General features: G+C 44.7%; 1 protein-coding gene and 1 long non-coding RNA gene across 4 annotated transcripts in view; both read left to right on the top strand.

The window, feature by feature from the left end:
• Nucleotides 1–20,110, top strand: part of LOC129386103 (uncharacterized) — a 91,161-nt gene that overhangs the window by 51,645 nt on the left and 19,406 nt on the right. For all 3 annotated transcript variants that reach the window (XM_055073365.1, XM_055073364.1, XM_055073363.1), the window contains exon 4: nucleotides 13,206–13,244. In XM_055073365.1, the coding sequence (XP_054929340.1) occupies nucleotides 13,206–13,244 (39 nt within the window). The remainder of the gene's footprint in view (nucleotides 1–13,205; nucleotides 13,245–20,110) is intronic.
• On the top strand, nucleotides 15,839–18,536 carry LOC140217086 (uncharacterized). Its single transcript, XR_011893586.1, has 2 exons — nucleotides 15,839–16,059; nucleotides 17,110–18,536. It is a non-coding gene; the product is annotated as an uncharacterized lncRNA (long non-coding RNA).

The following is a 20,110-nucleotide window of genomic DNA, read 5'->3' as shown; positions in this document are numbered from 1 at the left end:
GTGGGGGACTCCGGAAATTTTGACCACCTGGGGTTCTTTAACGTGCACCTAAATCTAAGCACACGGGTGTTTTCGCATTTCGCCCCCATCGAAATGCGGCCGCCATGGCCGGGATTCGATCCCGCGACCTTGTGCTCAGCAGCCCAACACCATAGCCACTGAGCAACCACGGCGGGTCTTACTTACATAATTAAGGTTAATTGTATAATTGGTAATTGCACTGTGCGACACTTTCACGCTTCATGCGAGGACCGCCGCAGCACTTTTGATATACCATCGCCGTGCGAGAGCCGGTTAACCTCCCTACCCCCATTCATTTATCATATTCTCGCTCTCTCTGCTTAGTACAAGCCAACTGCCTCCATTTCCCCAAAGTGTGCCGTACTGCGGCTTTGCCTCAGCATGCTTATACCAACGGCGGTGCATCCTTTACAGAAGCGTGGTGTCGTGTGGTTAATTTTCGACTACATGGGTACTAATTACGCCCGTCAATCCACTTCGTTTTGTCTTTACCTAACTTACTTACATAAATAACGTTAATTGTATAATTGGTAATTGCACTGTGCGACAATTCTCGCTGCATGCGAGCACCGCCGAAGCACTTTTGATATACCATCGCCGCTCGAGAACCGGTTAACCTCCCTACGCCCATTCATTTATCATATTCTCGCTCTCTCTGCTTAGTACAAGCGAACTCCCTCCATTTCCGCAAAGTGTACCGTACTGCGGCTTTGCCCCAGCATGCTTATATCAACGGCGGTGCATCCTTTACAGAAGCGTGGTGTCGTGTGGTTAATTTTCGACTACATGGGTACTAATAACGCCCGTCAATCCACTTTGTTTTGTCTTTACCTAACTTACTTACATAAATAACGTTAATTGTATAATTGGTAAATGCACTGTGCGACAAATTCTCGCTTCATGCAAGCACCACCGAAGCACTTTTGATATCCCATCGCCGCACGAGAGCCCTGCTTAGTACAATCGAACTCCCTCCATTTCCCAAAAGTATGCCGTACGGCGGCTTTGCCTCAGCATGCTTATATCAACGGCGGTGCATCCTTCATAGAAGCGTGGTGTCGTGTGGTTAATTTTCGACTACATGGGTACTAATTACGACCGTTAATTCACTTCGATTTGTCTTTACCAAATTTACTTACATAAGTTGACGTTATTTGTATAATTGTTAGTTGCACTGTGCGACAAATTCTCGCCTCATGCGAGCACCACCGAAGCACTTTTGATATCCCATTGCCGCAAGAGAGCCCTGCTCAGTACAATCGAACTCCCTCCATTTCCCAAAAGTGTGCCGTACGGCGGCTTTGCCTCAGCATGCTTATATCAACGGCGGTGCATCCTTTACAGAAGCGTGGTGTCGTGTGGTTAATTTTCGACTACATGGGTACTAATTACGCCCGTCAATCCACTTCGTTTTGTCTTTACCTAACTTACTTACATAATTAACGTTAATTGTATAATTGGTAATTGCACTGTGCGACACTTTCACGCTTCATGCGAGGACCGCCGCAGCACTTTTGATATACCATCGCCGTGCGAGAGCCGGTTAACCTCCCTACCCCCATTCATTTATCATATTCTCGCTCTCTCTGCTTAGTACAAGCGAACTCCCTCCATTTCCGCAAAGTGTGCCGTACTGCGGCTTTGCCCCAGCATGCTTATATCAACGGCGGTGCATCCTTTACAGAAGCGTGGTGTCGTGTGGTTAATTTTCGACTACATGGGTACTAATAACGCCCGTCAATCCACTTTGTTTTGTCTTTACCTAACTTACTTACATAAATAACGTTAATTGTATAATTGGTAAATGCACTGTGCGACAAATTCTCGCTTCATGCAAGCACCACCGAAGCACTTTTGATATCCCATCGCCGCACGAGAGCCCTGCTTAGTACAATCGAACTCCCTCCATTTCCCAAAAGTATGCCGTACGGCGGCTTTGCCTCAGCATGCTTATATCAACGGCGGTGCATCCTTCATAGAAGCGTGGTGTCGTGTGGTTAATTTTCGACTACATGGGTACTAATTACGACCGTTAATTCACTTCGATTTGTCTTTACCAAATTTACTTACATAAGTTGACGTTATTTGTATAATTGTTAGTTGCACTGTGCGACAAATTCTCGCCTCATGCGAGCACCACCGAAGCACTTTTGATATCCCATTGCCGCAAGAGAGCCCTGCTCAGTACAATCGAACTCCCTCCATTTCCCAAAAGTGTGCCGTACGGCGGCTTTGCCTCAGCATGCTTATATCAACGGCGGTGCATCCTTTACAGAAGCGTGGTGTCGTGTGGTTAATTTTCGACTACATGGGTACTAATTACGCCCGTCAATCCACTTCGTTTTGTCTTTACCTAACTTACTTACATAATTAACGTTAATTGTATAATTGGTAATTGCACTGTGCGACACTTTCACGCTTCATGCGAGGACCGCCGCAGCACTTTTGATATACCATCGCCGTGCGAGAGCCGGTTAACCTCCCTACCCCCATTCATTTATCATATTCTCGCTCTCTCTGCTTAGTACAAGCGAACTCCCTCCATTTCCCAAAAGTGTGCCGTACTGCGGCTTTGCCTCAGCATGTTTATGTCTACGGCGGTGCATCCTTTACAGAAGCGTGGTGTCGTGTGGTTAATTTTCGACTACATGGGTACTAATTACGACCGTTAATTCACTTCGATTTGTCTTTACCAAATTTACTTACATAAGTTGACGTTATTTGTATAATTGTTAGTTGCACTGTGCGACAAATTCTCGCCTCATGCGAGCACCACCGAAGCACTTTTGATATCCCATTGCCGCAAGAGAGCCCTGCTCAGTACAATCGAACTCCCTCCATTTCCCAAAAGTGTGCCGTACGGCGGCTTTGCCTCAGCATGCTTATATCAACGGCGGTGCATCCTTTACAGAAGCGTGGTGTCGTGTGGTTAATTTTCGACTACATGGGTACTAATTACGCCCGTCAATCCACTTTGTTTTGTCTTTACCTAACTTACTTACATAAATAACGTTAATTGTATAATTGGTAATTGCACCGTGCGACAAATTCTCGCTTCATGCGAGGACCGCCGCAGCACTTCTGATATACCATCGCCGTGCGAGAGCCGGTTAACCTCCCTACCCCCATTCATTTATCATATTCTCGCTCTCTCTGCTTAGTACAAGCGAACTCCCTCCATTTCCCAAAAGTGTGCCGTACTGCGGCTTTGCCTCAGCATGTTTATGTCTACGGCGGTGCATCCTTTACAGAAGCGTGGTGTCGTGTGGTTAATTTTCGACTACATGGGTACTAATTACGCCCGTCAATCCACTTTGTTTTGTCTTTACCTAACTTACTCACATAAATACAGTTAATTGTATAATTGGTAATTGCACCGTGCGACAAATTCTCGCTTCATGCGAGGACCGCCGCAGCACTTCTGATATACCATCGCCGTGCGAGAGCCGGTTAACCTCCCTACCCCCATTCATTTATCATATTCTCGCTCTCTCTGCTTAGTACAAGCGAACTCCCTCCATTTCCCAAAAGTGTGCCGTACTGCGGCTTTGCCTCAGCATGTTTATGTCTACGGCGGTGCATCCTTTACAGAAGCGTGGTGTCGTGTGGTTAATTTTCGACTACATGGGTACTAATTACGCCCGTCAATCCACTTTGTTTTGTCTTTACCTAACTTACTTACATAAATAACGTTAATTGTATAATTGGTAATTGCACCGTGCGACAAATTCTCGCTTCATGCGAGGACCGCCGCAGCACTTCTGATATACCATCGCCGTGCGAGAGCCGGTTAACCTCCCTACCCCCATTCATTTATCATATTCTCGCTCTCTCTGCTTAGTACAAGCGAACTCCCTCCATTTCCCAAAAGTGTGCCGTACTGCGGCTTTGCGTCAGCATGTTTATGTCTACGGCGGTGCTTCCTTCACAGAAGCGTGGTGCCATGTGGTTAATTTCCGACTACATGGGTGCTATTTGCGCCCGTTAATTCACTTCGTTTTGTCTTTACCTAACTTACTTACATAAGTAACGTTAATTGTATAATTGGTAATTGCACTGTGCGACAATTCTCGCTGTATGCGAGCACCGCCGAAGCACTTCTGATATACCATCGCCGCTCGAGAGCCGGTTAACCTCCCTACCCCCATTCATTTATCATATTCTCGCTCTCTCTGCTTAGTACAAGCGAACTCCCTCCATTTCCCAAAAGTGTGCCGTACTGCGGCTTTGCGTCAGCATGTTTATGTCTACGGCGGTGCTTCCTTCACAGAAGCGTGGTGCCATGTGGTTAATTTCCGTCTACATGGGTGCTATTCTTCCCGTTAATTCACTTCGTTTTGTCTTTACCTAACTTACTTACATAAATAACGTTAATTGTATAATTGGTAATTGCACTGTGTGACAATTCTCGCTGTATGCGAGCACCGCCGAAGCACTTCTGATATACCATCGCCGCTCGAGAGCAGGTTAGCCTCCCTACCCCCATTCATTTATCTTATTCTCGCTCTCTCTGCTTAGTACAAGCGAACTCCCTCCATTTCCCAAAAGTGTGCCGTACTGCGGCTTTGCGTCAGCATGTTTATGTCTACGGCGGTGCTTCCTTCACAGAAGCGTGGTGCCATGTGGTTAATTTCCGTCTACATGGGTGCTATTCTTCCCGTTAATTCACTTCGTTTTGTCTTTACCTAACTTACTTACATAAATAACGTTAATTGTATAATTGGTAATTGCACTGTGTGACAATTCTCGCTGTATGCGAGCACCGCCGAAGCACTTCTGATATACCATCGCCGCTCGAGAGCCGGTTAGCCTCTCTACCCCCATTCATTTATCATATTCTCGCTCTCTCTGCGTAGTACAAGCGAACTCCCTCCATTTGCCAAAAGTGTGCCGTACTGCGGCTTTGCCTCAGCATGCTTATACCAACGGCGGTGCATCCTTTACAGAAGCGTGGTGCCATGTGGTTAATTTCCGACTACATGGGTGCTATTTGCGCCCGTTAATTCACTTCGTTTTGTCTTTACCTAACTTATTTACATAAATAACGTTAATTGTATAATTGGTAATTGCACTGTGCGACAATTCTCGCTGCATGCGAGCACCGCCGAAGCACTTTTGATATTCCATCGCCGCTCGAGAGCCGGTTAACCTCCCTACCCCCATTCATTTATCATATTCTCGCTCTCTCTGCGTAGTACAAGCGAACTCCCTCCATTTCCCAAAAGTGTGCCGTACTGCGGCTTTGCTTCAACATGTTTATGTCTACGGCGGTGCATCCTTTACAGAAGCGTGGTGTCGTGTGGTTAATTTTCGACTACATGGGTACTAATTACGCCCGTCAATCCACTTTGTTTTGTCTTTACCTAACTTACTTACATAAATAACGTTAATTGTATAATTGGTAATTGCACCGTGCGACAAATTCTCGCTTCATGCGAGGACCGCCGCAGCACTTCTGATATACCATCGCCGTGCGAGAGCCGGTTAACCTCCCTACCCCCATTCATTTATCATATTCTCGCTCTCTCTGCTTAGTACAAGCGAACTCCCTCCATTTCCCAAAAGTGTGCCGTACTGCGGGTTTGCCTCAGCATGCTTATACCAACGGCGGTGCTTCCTTCACAGAAGCGTGGTGCCATGTGGTTAATTTCCGACTACATGGGTGCTATTTGCGCCCGTTAATTCACTGAGCCATATCCCACCTTTATATGTATATATATATATATATATATATATATATATATATATATATATATATATATATATATATATATATATATATATTTGCTGGGGAACGATTCCAAGTTCACATTACGCGTGCGATGCTCTAAGCAAGACTAATGCGAAGACGTGGGATCGTTTCTCCCCTGCGCCAAGTTGTTTTTTCATCCACTTTCATTGCCATTCGTTTATCATTTCTTTAATTCAATTTTTAAGTACAAGTAATTTTCCCTATATTGTCCTTTGTGTCTTTGTTGGCTTCTCATCATATGATTAATAAAAATTGGGCCCCTTGGTTAACCCCGTATATTTATTTATTTATTTATTTATTTATTTATTTATTTATTATTTATTTATTTATTTTTAATACTCCCTGTCTCTTTCGGAGACCATAGCAGGTGGGAGTGCAGATTGCACATGCAGGTATAGTATGCGAGCGTTACTGCATTAACAGATATTTGGTATTTTCTATTTGTGAGGAAAAGTCCGATAATGAATTCGCATTAGTAACCAAGGGATATAAACAATTCCATTCCCTGGCAGCAAGTGAACAAACAGAGTGCTTGAAAGTGTCATTGTGGTAAGAGTACCCTTTCAGTGTGTGTGAATGTTTCTGCCGGGTTGCGCGGGATTTTGATAGACGTACAAATGATGTGTCAATTTTATAATAATTGTGAGGTGGCTTAAAAAGAAATTTCAGGCGCGCTTGTTTTGCTCTGTTCACCATTGTTTGTAGGCGTGAGCTGGCTAACATATTTGTGGGAGAATTGATGCGCTTATATTTGCTGCAGATGAATTCTGCAGCCTTCCTCTGTACATTTTATAGTTTTGTAATGTTAGTGATTGTATAAGGAAACCATACTCTGTTAGCGTATTCTGATACCGGCCTAACATAGGTAGTATAGGCTAAAAGCTTGGTAGATTGAGGGGCCAGCCTCAGGCATCTGCGAAGTTAAAACAGCTTCCGCAGAGCAACTGTAGTAATATTAGAAATGTGTGCACCCCATCTGAGGTTTGAAGCAATTGTGACTCCTAAATGTTTTTGTTCATTCACTTTTTGAAGCCTAGTGCCTTTAATGCTGTAGTCACATTTGATAGCTGGTTTCTTTCGCGTTATCTTCATGCATACTGTTTTTTGGGGGTTAATCGACATTTGCCACGCGTCGAACCCGTTCGAGAGATGGTTTAAGGAATCATCAATTAGTGCAAGGTGATCTGAATGACTGGTAATTTTTTTGTAAATAATGCAGTCGTTGGCGAAGAGCCTAATGTTGCAAGAGATATTGTTTGTGATATCATTAATAAAATAAGAAATAACAAAAACCCCAGAACAGAGCCTTGTAGTACTCCGGACGTGACAGGCAGGGTTTCCCACTGTACTTGCTCAAACAAGACATTGTGGAAACGGTCGGTTAAAAAGTCTTCAATTCAACTTGTTAATACGCCATCTCCAATAATATTTCGGAGCTTTGTAATTAATTTGTTGTGACACACAGAATCAAAGACATCAACCATTCAGCATCTCCAGAATCAAGCAATAAGAATAATAACCTTCAGCAGCTACATGTCCAATGCATCCTCCTTACTCCACTCGCATGGAATTTTATCGGTTCAAAAACTAAACAGATACTTTCTCGCCATTCTTATATATAAATATGTGAATGTAATGCTCCCAATTTTTTTACTACACACTAATCAGTTTCCTCATGTATCACAAACTCGCTTTGCAAAATTAAATAACTTTCTCTTACCTAAACCCAGGCCTAACTATGGCAAGTCTACAGCTAACTTCTCATCAGTATCATCTTGAAATTCTTTGCCTGTAGGTATAAGGAAGAAATCCTTTGAAAAGTCTAAAAAGACTTTGCACTCACACTTGTTAAACTCATAGACACTTCTTAAAGTTCATAATAAGTGTTTTACATTCATGTATATATGTTTTATTTTTTTGCTTAACTGAACATTTTTATAGCTAAATTTTCTGCGTTTACCACTGTTTACTGAACTGTTGTTGTCCGATGCATCGTTTTATAGGAGGTCTCACTCTCAGTCTTGCGACTTTGAGACCTCCTCCTGTATTTATATGTCATATGCAATATGTTACATGCACTTCAATAATAAAATCTTGAAATTTTGAAATCTTAGAAAAGTGTAGTAGTATACATTTTTGCACGCAGTTAATAATAGACAGTGCTAAATCATGAACAACCTCTGTTAGTTGCGTTATAGTCGATAATCTGCCACGGAACCCATGCTGGCTAGATGACAAAATGCCGTTCGTCTCCAAGAAAACGATTAAGTGTTTTAAGGTTATATGTTCTAAAATATTGCCTGACGTGCTGGTTAACGTTATTGGTCTGAAGTTTGAAGGGTCATCGCTATTTCCTGCTTTGGGGATCGGTGTTATTTTAGCCTTTTTTACAATCGTCTGGAAGTTTTGATACGGCGAGAGATTTGCGGAAAACGAAACCAGGGTTTTATGCTGCACCATTCTGCATATCGACTAAGACAAGAATTGAGGACGTCGTCTGGCCACGAATATTTTTTTGAGTCTAGTTCGAGCAAAAGAGTAAATATTCCTTCTTTACTTACATCTATTGGGTTGATTCCCGTAATATCGGGGGGTATAAGCTGCGGGATTTTCCCGTTATCTTTTGTGAAGACAAAATGGAAAAAGTTGTATATATTAGAATTTGCCCTTTTCTGTTCTAATGTTAGTTCAAGTCTGCCTGTTTTCCTCGGACGGAAATGCTCCCAGAACCTCTGGGGGCTACCAGTAATGAATGACGGTAGCGTTACCTTGAAATAATGCTCTTTGGCTTGCTTTGTTTTAGCCTTGAAGTTTGATATGGCTGTATTTAGTTCCGATAAACTCGCACTGCTGCACTTCTTCTTTATCGCTTTCCGTAATCGTTTCTTTTTTTCGCTTTGCGTGTAGAATTTCTCTTGTTGTGCAGGGATTATTTCTTTGGGGCCGTGTAAGCCGTAGTAGAATAAACTTATTCATGCAGTAATAAAGGTGCTTCATTAGCAGCCAGAGGTCATTTACAGTTGTGGCAGGATCACAGTTCAATTCCAGGAACTCGTCAAATTCATGAGCTAAATAAGTACGCTGGGGTCACCTACTTTACTGAAGTTCGGAACATAGGTTACTATTGATTGAAAGTGTAGGCTGTGATCAAGTGCAAACCGGCAGATGGGCACCTTGTGGTCCAAAATAACAAGAACATCAACTTGAGCGTTCTTAAGGCTAAGGTGACTACTAATCAGTATTAGGTCTAATATACTTGTGGCTGTTCCTTGAACACGCGTTCAGCATGAAACAACTTGATGGAGGTTGAAATGTAACATTATATCGAATAAAGCCTCTGAACCTTGCGAGGTGGGTGGGGGGAGGACATGCTACTCCAATTTATATCAGCGAGGTTAAAATCACCCATTAGTATGACTGCAGGGCTACGGACACGTTGCTGAAGAAAATTGTGGGTGGAAACTGCATTCGGGACGAGAGGATGGGCTACGATAAAAGCAGTGGGCCACTATGCTTGTACCATTGCACGTTATTTTGCAGAAAACCGCCTCTGCGTCTGGGACATGAGGCAGCAGTATATAAGAAACAGAGCGTCGAATTAACAATGCTACGCCTCCGCCACGAGACGGTCTGTCTTTTCGGATGAAAGCGTAGTTAGGGAGGGCGAATGCCTGGTCGAGTACAGCTGGTGAGGGCAAGGTTTCCGTGATTGCCACAATGTCTGCTTCGTAGAGTAAGTCTTCGAGGGGCTTCGCGTTATTCACGACACTGCTGGCGTTCACGTTTAGTAATGTTATTTTTTGTTCTGTGTGGTGCTTCCAAGTACGACTTGGTATTCCGCAGTTTTTTGGTTTGTTCCCTTCCTTCTTTCTCGTCATCCCAAACAAACGAGCAGTCATTTACGAACAGCTTATCTAAAGCCAGCGCTACTTTTTCTTTTTATCTCGGTTTGGTTTCGCCCTGTCCCAAAGCTTCTTCCTGATTTCGCGAGTTTTGCGACAAAGATCTTCACGGATAGCGTAATTGGTGCCCTTAAGATATTTGCTACTCTTAATATTGCTTCCTCCTGTCGCAAATCTACAAGATTGAAGATAACTGGTCTGGTTTTATTGGGAGAGCGTCTACCTAGCCGGTGAATGCGTTCAATCGCAATCGGTTGTAGTTCATCTAGTATGACGTCCTTGTTTACTGCTTGTTCGAGGGTGTATGAGTGTATGTGTGTGCATGTGTGTGCGGGCGTGTGTGCGTGTGTGCATGTGTGTGCGGGATTTTTGTTGCCATTGATCGACGGTTGTAAAGGAACGGACGAGCTGACGGCATTCCTTGGCGCGGCGGGCGGCATCAGAGATAGGCGTACATTCGGATGAGTAGGGTCTGCACGGAAGAATGATGTCGAGTGTAGTCGAAGGTTCGTGGCCATACAAGAAGAGGAAGAACGGCGAAAAGTCTGTGGTCGCCACACACACACACACACACACACACACACACACACACACACACACACACACACACACTCACACACACACTCACACTCACACACACTCACACTCACACTCACACACACACACACACACACACGCACACACACGCACTGCTACGCTCGTGGTTTTCGAGTGCCGTTAAGCGGAGCGTGCGGAAGGGGTGCTGGTGTGTGTGTGTGTGTGCCGTCTGCTCAGCACCCCTTCCGCACGCTCCGCTTAACGGCACTCGAAAACCACGAGCGTAGCAGAAATTTGCTCATCTTCCGGGTGCTAAGTTAAATCACAGAGGACGCACAAGAATCCCAGGAAAGTCATCGTTCTATGTGCAGCGGGCTGAAGTCGAGAGCTGGTAGTGCGAGAATAAATTATTAGAGTTGACCACCTTGACCGCGCGAAACCGAGGAGAAGGGGGGCAGCACCCCCAAAAGGGGGGCGGCGGCCCTCTCGGACCCGCGGAAGTAGCGAGGGACCAAGACCTCGAGGAGCACAACGCACGAGACTGACGTAGTGGCCGCGTCGCGGTAAAAGCTTGTCCTCCCTGCGTGGAGGGAGCCTAACCGATTCTGCAGGCATTTTCAATTAGGTTGTTCTCTCTCTCTTTCTTGACCACCTTGAATATCTGCATCGCGCTCGAGGCACATTCAAGCTGCCGTTATCACGCTGCCCCGCTAACGGCGCATGCGTGGCTCACGGAGAGAGGGTCTGATTGGCTGCAAAAATAAATAAATAAATAAATAAATAAATAAATAAATAAATATAAAAAATAAAAAAGGAGAGAGAGAGAAGAAAGAGAGAGAAAATATATTTACCTCGAATTGCCGATGGCCTTCCTAGGAAAATCCCTCCGCACTGAGCGCCTCTGCCACCTTGTGGTATCCCGGCGTCGTGCAAGGCCAGGAAGCCACTGACAGCGGCTGAACAAAACCCGAGCCAAGTGGATGCTTCTCTCAATCACCTCGGCGTTCTGCCTTCCGCTACTGGCATTTGGGCACGCACACCATAAGTACTTCACGAAAAAAAATTAAATTATGGGGTTTTACGTGCCGAAACCACGACGTGATTATGAGGCACGCCGTAGTGGGAACTCCGGAATAATTTGGAGCACCCGGGGTTCTTTACCATGCGTCTAAATCTAAGCATGCGGGTGTTCGCGCCCTCATCTAAGTGAGGCCGCCGTGGCCGGGGGATTTGATCTCGCGACCTCGTGCTCAGCAGCTCAACACCACAGCCACTAAGTAGCCTCGGCGGGTGAGTACTTTGCTGGCGTTCCTGCTGAGCGCATACGCTCTGCTATACGAGCAGTATAAACGCCATGCTGACGTCGCCTAATATTTCCCCGCCGGTCTCGTGTGCCATCAAGATGCAACGCCACCGGCTGTGGTCATCTCGCCAGCGAGACGCGTGGTTCCTTCTGCTCAGCCTTGCGTGTTGCCAACATGTCGCGCAATTTATATAGTTGGAACACCATCCGAGAAGTTGAAGCGCAACGCTATATATGGGATATTGGCAATTTTTTTATGGCGATAGCGGACACCCCAAGCGATAATTTGTCGTCGGCGTCGCCACGAGGTTTCATATATATTTAGGTATATGTATGCTATATGCCACGCTATATGACATGCGATATATATACGGGTTATATCGCCACACCATTCCATCACTCAAGTTGTTCACAACAGATCTTACATTCTTTACAAAATTATTCCTCAAAATTTTGAGAATGGCAGTCCACAAACAAATTCATGGCACAATACACCGACAGCATACGCCTTTATTCTTCAATGTTATCAGAGTTAAATATTAAAACTTGAAAACAATAATAGAGCGCAAACCTGAAAATGATGTAATTTTATTGGCGCAGCTGTGCACTACCTCGGGGACCGGCCCAGGAAAGAGATTTGAAATATACCCGATACGGAAAAGTGGTGGTAACGTTTCTAATGAAGATGATGGCTTTAATTAATAAACATAAATAAAATTGTCCGATAGCAGGATTCAAAAAGGACCTGTAGCACAAGAGCTCGTTTTTACTTAGCTTACTTCAATTCATACTGCTGCTGCAACCACGAGTCTTACACTTGGCGTAATATTCCGATGCGCTGCTATCGCATTCATTGCTTCGCCCTTGAAGCGAAAGTGATATGTTTTTCTACCAACTGTTCAACAATTCACCGCAGTATTTTACCGGTAAGCTGATTTTTTCTGGGCGTATCATGTCACATGTTTAACAGCAAGTTTCAAACATCCATGCATTATTTGCTTATTTTCCTTTGCCTACGCGATCATTGGTGACATGTACGGACAGTAGTTATGCCGTATTATGGCCTAAGATAGCATTTCTAAAATGATGCATTGGCATTATTACCTATACGGATGTCATCAGTTAGCAGTAAAAAAAAACTCTGACCTTATATTATCAGTAATTGTAGAGATCTCGAGAGCCCGTCGAATTTATCTGCATCTACGAGAAGGTGGCTGAAGCGTGACGCCGTCACGAAGCTTTGCTTATGCAGCGGCTAAAGCACGTCGTTGACGAACGCCCTGATGTTTGTTCTACTGACACATGATGAATACGTTGTTCGTAACACGGCGTTTTCTAACACGATTATTGTAGAATCGACCCAATGCTTAAGAATGCACGTAAATTGTCCTGTCCTCTTTTTGTCGTTGTATCTTCTTTGCGCTCTTGACATTAATTAAGTACGTAAGTTGAGTTTCGCCCAAAAGCGAGAGTTGGGACTCTATTCGCATCCCATAACGTAGAGCGGACAAGTTCATCTACGTTGCCTCCGTTTAAATGCTCTCAAACGCTGGAACATATAAAAAAGTTTCTTTTCTTTTTTGTGACTCCCTGATCTGACGTCAAGCGACGCCTCATACGTAAGAGAACATTCAAATGATCGAGACAGCCATGGCGAGTGATTTCAACCCTTTTGTCTTGTTCATTACAGCTGTGCGATCCCTCGTGAAATTTGGTACTTCCGCACCAGGTAAGAATTAAAGCACGCTATACATACTTCGGCTCGCGGATTTTGCCAGCCTGCGGCACATTTCTACAATTCGATTGCCGCCGAGCAGTGAGCGGTGACGCGTATTGCAATTGAGATTTCGTCACTGCGAAGCATGACGATATAAAAATTATTCCACTAACCCTCGGCACGACTGCCATGCTTCAAGGTATATTGCTGTCCAGTTAACACAGGTGTCAGCTGCACGTGTTCGATATCTCACAGTACGATGGTCATCTGGCATAAGCTTGCAGACTTGTCATGTTTGTGTTGTCCGTAACTGTGACTTGTAGTCTGTTGAGTGCCCCCTCGGAGCATTAGGCCGAAAATTTCATAACGAGCTAAGAATGAATCAGCGATACTCCGTCTTACTTATTTTTATTTGTTTATTACCTCAAATGTCCTGACGCGGGCCATTACATGAGGCTTGATGGTCTATATGTGATAATGATTGTGTATCATCAAGAAGGAATTTGAAGGAATCTAAGTCGGCCGTAGTGGCGATGAGACCGACGTTGTTAAACAGCTCGAAACCGGACCAATGAGGCAAACAGACAAAATGGACATGAAAACGTTCGCTGACGGCGAACTTAAATCCGAAAGCCAGGGGTTTTTTCCCCACGTGGTGCGGTATAGGGAGGCACTGCCGTCGGTGCCGACAGGTAACTCCGGTGTTGTCCTTCCTTGTTGCGGGCATATCGCGGCGGAGCTAAAGCAATGTCTGCATCCACAAATGAATTCCGCCATGTTGACGCTACCTTTTAAAGCGAAAGCTTTACTGGCCGCGAACTTGCGATTTCGCCGTGGCGGTGCTCCAAGGAGGCACATGACGTCATAAGGCGTGCCCTCGCCGCGGATATTTCTCTCTCGCTCCCTAATCACTACTGCGCATGCGCCACTAGTAGAACCGAGTCACAGGTGTTCCGCCGTTGCGCAGCGCCGCGCCTATCCGTCCCCGCCGTTTGGTATGACGTCACACCGCGTTCGTCGTCGTTACGCTCGCCTCCGCTCGTTTCGCCAGCTGCGACGCATGCCTGATAACATGTCGGAGGATTGAAAAGGAGAGATCTTGTGCGCCGCAACCACAGCTGAGGCGGCAGTATGGACGGCGACAGTTCTGATAAGCAGGAGGAGGCCTGGAATCGACATCGGAACGAGAAGAAGAAGAAACGAATAGCCCAGAAAACAGACGAACAGCGCACCGAACGACTGGCTAAACGCCGCAACATAGCTAGACAACCAGACTAACCTGGACTTGCAATCAAGATTAACCAAGGCTAACCATTAAAAAAAAATTATGGGGTTTTACGTGCCAAAACCACTTTCTGATTATGAGGCACGCCGTAGTGGAGGACTCCGGAAATTTCGACCACCTGGGGTTCTTTAACGTAGTACACGGGTGTTTTCGCATTTCGCCCCCATCGAAATGCGGCCGCCGTGGCCGGGATTCGATCCCGCGACCTCGTGCTCAGCAGCCTAACACCATAGCCACTGAGCAACCACGGCGGGTAGGCTAACCATGCTATGCCTTAGCTTTCGCTACGTATACCCTGGCATGACCGAGCTAAGCCACTGCCAATTTTTTCTACTTGGCACTGAAGCTTGTTGGTTCTCGCTGTACCTGTAGGAACTTGCGGCACAGACGTCCTCGTCTCAGTCACTCGGAACTCAAGATTTTGCAGACCCTGTTTCATGCAGCCTCATTTATTGGATGGGCTGAAGCCACCGAACATGACTACGACTCCCGGAGGCAGTTGCTTGGCCCCTTTTTTTATCCTTTATCGTAAACCTCGTACTGCGTACGCGTGCCTTCATACTGCATTCGTGCTAAGCAACTGCCTCTGGAAGTACAGGTCATGTCCGGTGGATGTCATGTGCGGTGAACACACTGCACCCATCGACCACATGTCGGAACATTTGTGGATGCAGGTCTTGCTTCAGCTCCGCCGTATTACGCCTATAACAAAGAAGGGAAAAACCGGAGCTTTTTTTCATGGGCGCCGCCATATTGCGTAGGCTGTGACGCCATCTATTGGCCGCCTACATGCTGGCTTGGGCGAGCGCTCCGTGCTGTTTGCCAGATATACGCCCGGCGGCAGTTTCTTGTGGTTGTTTCGCGCTCGCGCTGTCTATTTACTATGACGTGGCGTCTTCTACATGGTAAACCGTTCTGTGAGACTCACTCAAGCGATTTAAGTCGGCATGAAGGGGGTTCTGAAGTCACCCCCTTAAATTATGTGAAAGGACTCTACTTTTGTTAAGTACCACCAAACGTCTTAAAACGGCGACAAACCTCACGTGTGCAAGTTACTGCGTGGCATCCAATATTTGCCACTTAGTCTCAGAGGCCATGTGCGTCGAACGCAAGGAGCCGGGAGCACGCCATAAATGTCGGTACTAAATGTAAAATAATGTTCAAAAACGTTAAAAAGTTGAATGATTTAAACCAACTTTACCTGGCCTTATTGTCCAGTTATCGATTACTCTCACTGGCTATACCATATACCTATACCTATACCATATACCACCATAAGCGCAGCCATTGCAATGGCGCAGCAAGCAAGCGTATGGGGGCATGTGCTTGGCATGTGCGAGCTTGTGTTCCGGTGCTGGCGCTGCTCCACTATGCTGCGCTCCCTCAACAACGGCTGCAGAAGACAGCAAGATATGGCTCCAACTTTACCTTTCTCACAACTAATCACTTCAATGTTGCGGTGCTGATGCTGTGACGCTCCATTTATTATTCTCACCATGCCTGCAGTGGTGTCCGGTCGTCAGCAGGCACATGCTTTTCAAGGTAGGTCGGCAGTTAGTTTTTGTACTTTCTTCTCTGGTATGCCGGTAATGAGAGCTTAGCCTGGGCGCGAAGATTTAGTGCACAACGCAAATGCACAACGGTTTCGACACCGCCTTCAAACATGTCGGCGGTGTTTTTTGTCAGTATAATACTAAACTGAGCCAATTGGTGCATGGCTAGGACGAGCTTGAACAGCTGAACTGCAGCCCGAATCAAATGGTAATGGACAAGCGACGTTTTTGTCTGTCTCCCTTTGTCCCGTGTTTCAGTTCAGCTTGTCATACTCGTCTTGGTCTTTCTTGTACTGTGCTTCTCGCGCTCCGCAAGTTTTGTGCACAACGTCACAATGGTTTCAGTGGTTCTGGCACACGTTTTTGATAGTGGTGCTTGAAGATGTGAGGTGCATTGCTTTTGTTCTGTCTGCCGGTGGCAGTCTCTTGCAATAAGGGCTGTCTGTAGAGCTAAGTGATCTTTTGCGCGCTTTGTTGCTCCTCTGCACATTTACACAGTTCCTGCGTATAGCGTGCAGTATTACTTGCTTGTATCATTTGTAGGCACAAGCCATGTATTTTCACGTGTTCTTGAACAGTCAATCCTTTTGAACATAATATAAAGATTCGCTGTGCTCTACTACTTGCAAGGACAAATTTCATTGTCAGTGCTACTATTTAACCAGATGTCTTAGACCTGCTTCCATGATAAAGGTGTTGCTATAGCTGTGGATTTTTACTCCGGAATTTTAGCCTAGTCACTGAATTTAGAGAAGCTGAAAACCAGCTACTTTAGTAGCCTTAAGTTACTTTGTATGTCTTACCCCCGCATTCAGAAATGTGCCTTAAGTTGAAGTCCATGCTTGATTTGGTTAAGATAAAGCCAGACGCATACGCGCGCAAGGAAAGACAATAAGTGTCTTGTGCATGTTCACGCCTGTCGTTATAGTGACAAAGTCAAGCATGGGCTTCAAGTAAGGGCTCATTTCTGAATGCGGAGCAAGTAATACGCAATGTGTTTGCGTAATTGTAAAGATCTTGTCCTCTTTTTCATGCTTAGGATGCTCAAGCCAGCCAGCAAGAGAGTGATCTCCCAAGTACGATTCACCCTCCATCCCCACATAGCATCGTCCCATCTGCCAGTGCTGACAAGCTTTCTTCCTCTTTTGAAACAGGTAGCAGTTTACCATGTAATCACAGTAATGACGACAAGGCAAAACCTCACTGTCTTCAGCACACACAACAAAAATTTCCCTTTGAAGTGGCAACTTTAAGATGAGCCCTCACTGCAACATGTTTCCTTGGTAGTACTGCTACGGGTGCCACTGCAATTAACCACTGCTGCTATGTGCTATGTGCTGAGTGTATGAACACCAGCCAGATAACGCTACGGAGATGTAGCTGCGCATAGCCAGCATTACTTGAATCAACGCTTTGGCCTTTCGTGGTGCCTGATTGCATTATAAGGAGTGCTGTGTGTTTTCAAAAATGTGACAAATGTAGAATCCCGTTATCTGATGTCAGGCTGAGTGTATGGAAAACATTGAGCCGGTTTAAAAGGAAAGGGCTGATTTCATACTGCTAGGAGTGGCTCGACACTCTCAGCAGCATGGTGTGGCCTAGTGCAACTGCACATAATTGACTAATACATACCAAGTGTGCTGTGGTAACAGGTAACCAGTAACTACAATTACATTGACATTCCTTATGATCCATGAATCTGGGCACGAATTGGCTGTAGTCTCACTCGCATGGAAATATGGTATAGTTATTCCAGCCGAATAATTTATACAGCATACCATTGTTGTACTTGCACTGCATGCCTACTTATTCAAGGAAAATGAGGCAAAAATTATTATACTTCCTAATTATAACAGCTTTGTGCCATTTGCAAGAGTTTTCGTTTCTAAGAGTTAGAACAATATGTTAAAACTATTTTTTTTATGCAGCAGCTCTGTTCCGAATTTTTCTCCTTTATGGAGAAGCTAATTTGGCACCCTTCTGCTGCAGGGGGGTTGCCTGCTTCTCTTACACAATTTATCATAGTACTAACTTATTGGTGGTTTTCAGACTGTTTTTCCTATGAGATATTGCTGTTTTGGCCCTTCAGCTGTTGCTCTCCTTTATGTTTCACTACGTTATTTCTATTCTTTCTTTCTTCTTTTTTTGGTGAATACAAGGCTAGTCAAATAGTGCCTTGTCCATATGTGAATTCTGCTTTTGTTTTTGTTCATGATAATTAAGTCTCATAATCTGCCCTTTGTGTTTTATTTTACTGGAGAGAGTGCAGCTAACAGTGCACCGTTGCTCACCTAAAACGAACGTGTCTCGTGTTTTTTTTTTTTTTTTTTTTTTTTTTTTTACGCGAGAATTGTTCCTTTCCAAGCGTTGCTTTTACAGTCTCATTCTAGTTATCCCTTACGGAAAACACGGGGAAGGCAGGAGATAGAAATTCAATACGATGAGCAACACGAGAACAACGTAAAAGCGGGTGCCAACGTTTCGACGAGTGGACTTGTCGTAAAGATTAAGTTTTAAAGAACCTTTAAGAGGAAGCTTTAGCTCGGGCCCAACTCCGACGCGGCCTATTCAAACACATGTAAAAACGCAAAAACGTTTTTCTGAGATAACCCCTGGACCGATTTTAATGAAATTTGTTGCATTTGAGAGAGAAAGTTAAATTCTAGTGACTGTTTGAAGCGGAATTTTGATTTAGGGCTTGAATTTTGTTAAAAGGATTTTCAAAAATTCAGACGTTTGAAAAAAATAGAAGCACGAAGTTTACAAGCTAATAGCTCTGCATCAAGAACAGATATCGCGATTCTGTAAACGGCATCCATTAGACCATTCAAAGCGGACAAATTTGATATGTCAGTTTACATCTTACATGAATTTGTTACGTTGTTTACGAAGGTTCTGCAAAAGTTGTCATTACACATTACTCCATTTTTTGAGGTTCATGTGTAACATATCAATTTTGTCCGCTTTAGATGTGCTATCAGGTACAATTCACAGAATTGCGATATAATTTTTTCTTGCAGTGTTACGGAGTTGTAAACTTGATAGTTTCGTTTTCTGAAAATTTGCGATTTTTCCAAAATTTTTATGAAATGTTGACGACTTAAATCGAAAATTCGAAACCAACAGTCACTAGATTTTAAGCTTTTCTTTTAAATGCAGCAAACCCCGTCAAATTTAGTGCAGTGGTTGCCGAGAAAAACGAATTCTCCTTTTACATGTATTTAGATAGGAGCACCCGAGCTGAAGCTTCCTCTTAAGACTCAATCTTTACGACAAGTCCGCTTGTCGAAACGTTGGCTCCCGCTTTTACCTTGTTCTCGTTTTGCTCATCTTATTTATCCTTTAGTATGTTTATGCTTAGCTGTTATGCGTATGCGATATTTTTGTATTGGTTTGTGCTTTAAGTGCTCATTGTGCCTTTCAGAAACCAAGAGATGGCATTATGTTGTATTTTTAGTGTCCACTTTATTTTCATGAGACAGAGGTACCGTATTTTCGCGATTCTAAGCACCCCCCTTCTATTTTCGCGAGAAAGGTAGGAAAAAAGTTTGCATGCGAATCTAAGCACCCCGCTATTTGTTAGGAAGAGCGCGTAGCCAAGGCCGCCAAACGCGCTTGCTCACTCTGGGGGGCCAAGTGGACGTCGCGGTCAAATAATTTAAGTGCTCGATCACAAACAACTTCGACGGAATGGAAGACGACCTGCTGTGGGATACCGAGAGCAGCGGTTAAAACGGTGCGACGAACTCGAGTGGCAGTGATTGTGACTGAGCACCCTACACAAGCGGTGGGTTCACTGTCTGCACCGATTTTTCTTTCGAATGTTTGCAAAATAAAATGCTATTTCTCGCACCCATCTCGTCGTGATGTCGCAGCGAAAGGAGGTAGGGGGGAGTGTCATTCTAGATTTTTCGAATCTAAGCACCCTCCCTCACTTTGGGCATCGCGATGGTGAAAAAAAGGGGGTGCTTAGAATCGAGTAAATACGGTAATTTTTCATGAAATGCAGCAATGTTTTTGCCTGTAATGTCTGCAGTTTG

This window comes from Dermacentor andersoni, chromosome 4 (assembly GCF_023375885.2).
Source record: "Dermacentor andersoni chromosome 4, qqDerAnde1_hic_scaffold, whole genome shotgun sequence".
Taxonomy (NCBI): Eukaryota; Metazoa; Arthropoda; class Arachnida; order Ixodida; family Ixodidae; genus Dermacentor; species Dermacentor andersoni.
The sequence above is the reverse complement of the archived record's forward strand: the minus strand, read 5'-3'. Positions and strand labels throughout refer to the sequence as shown.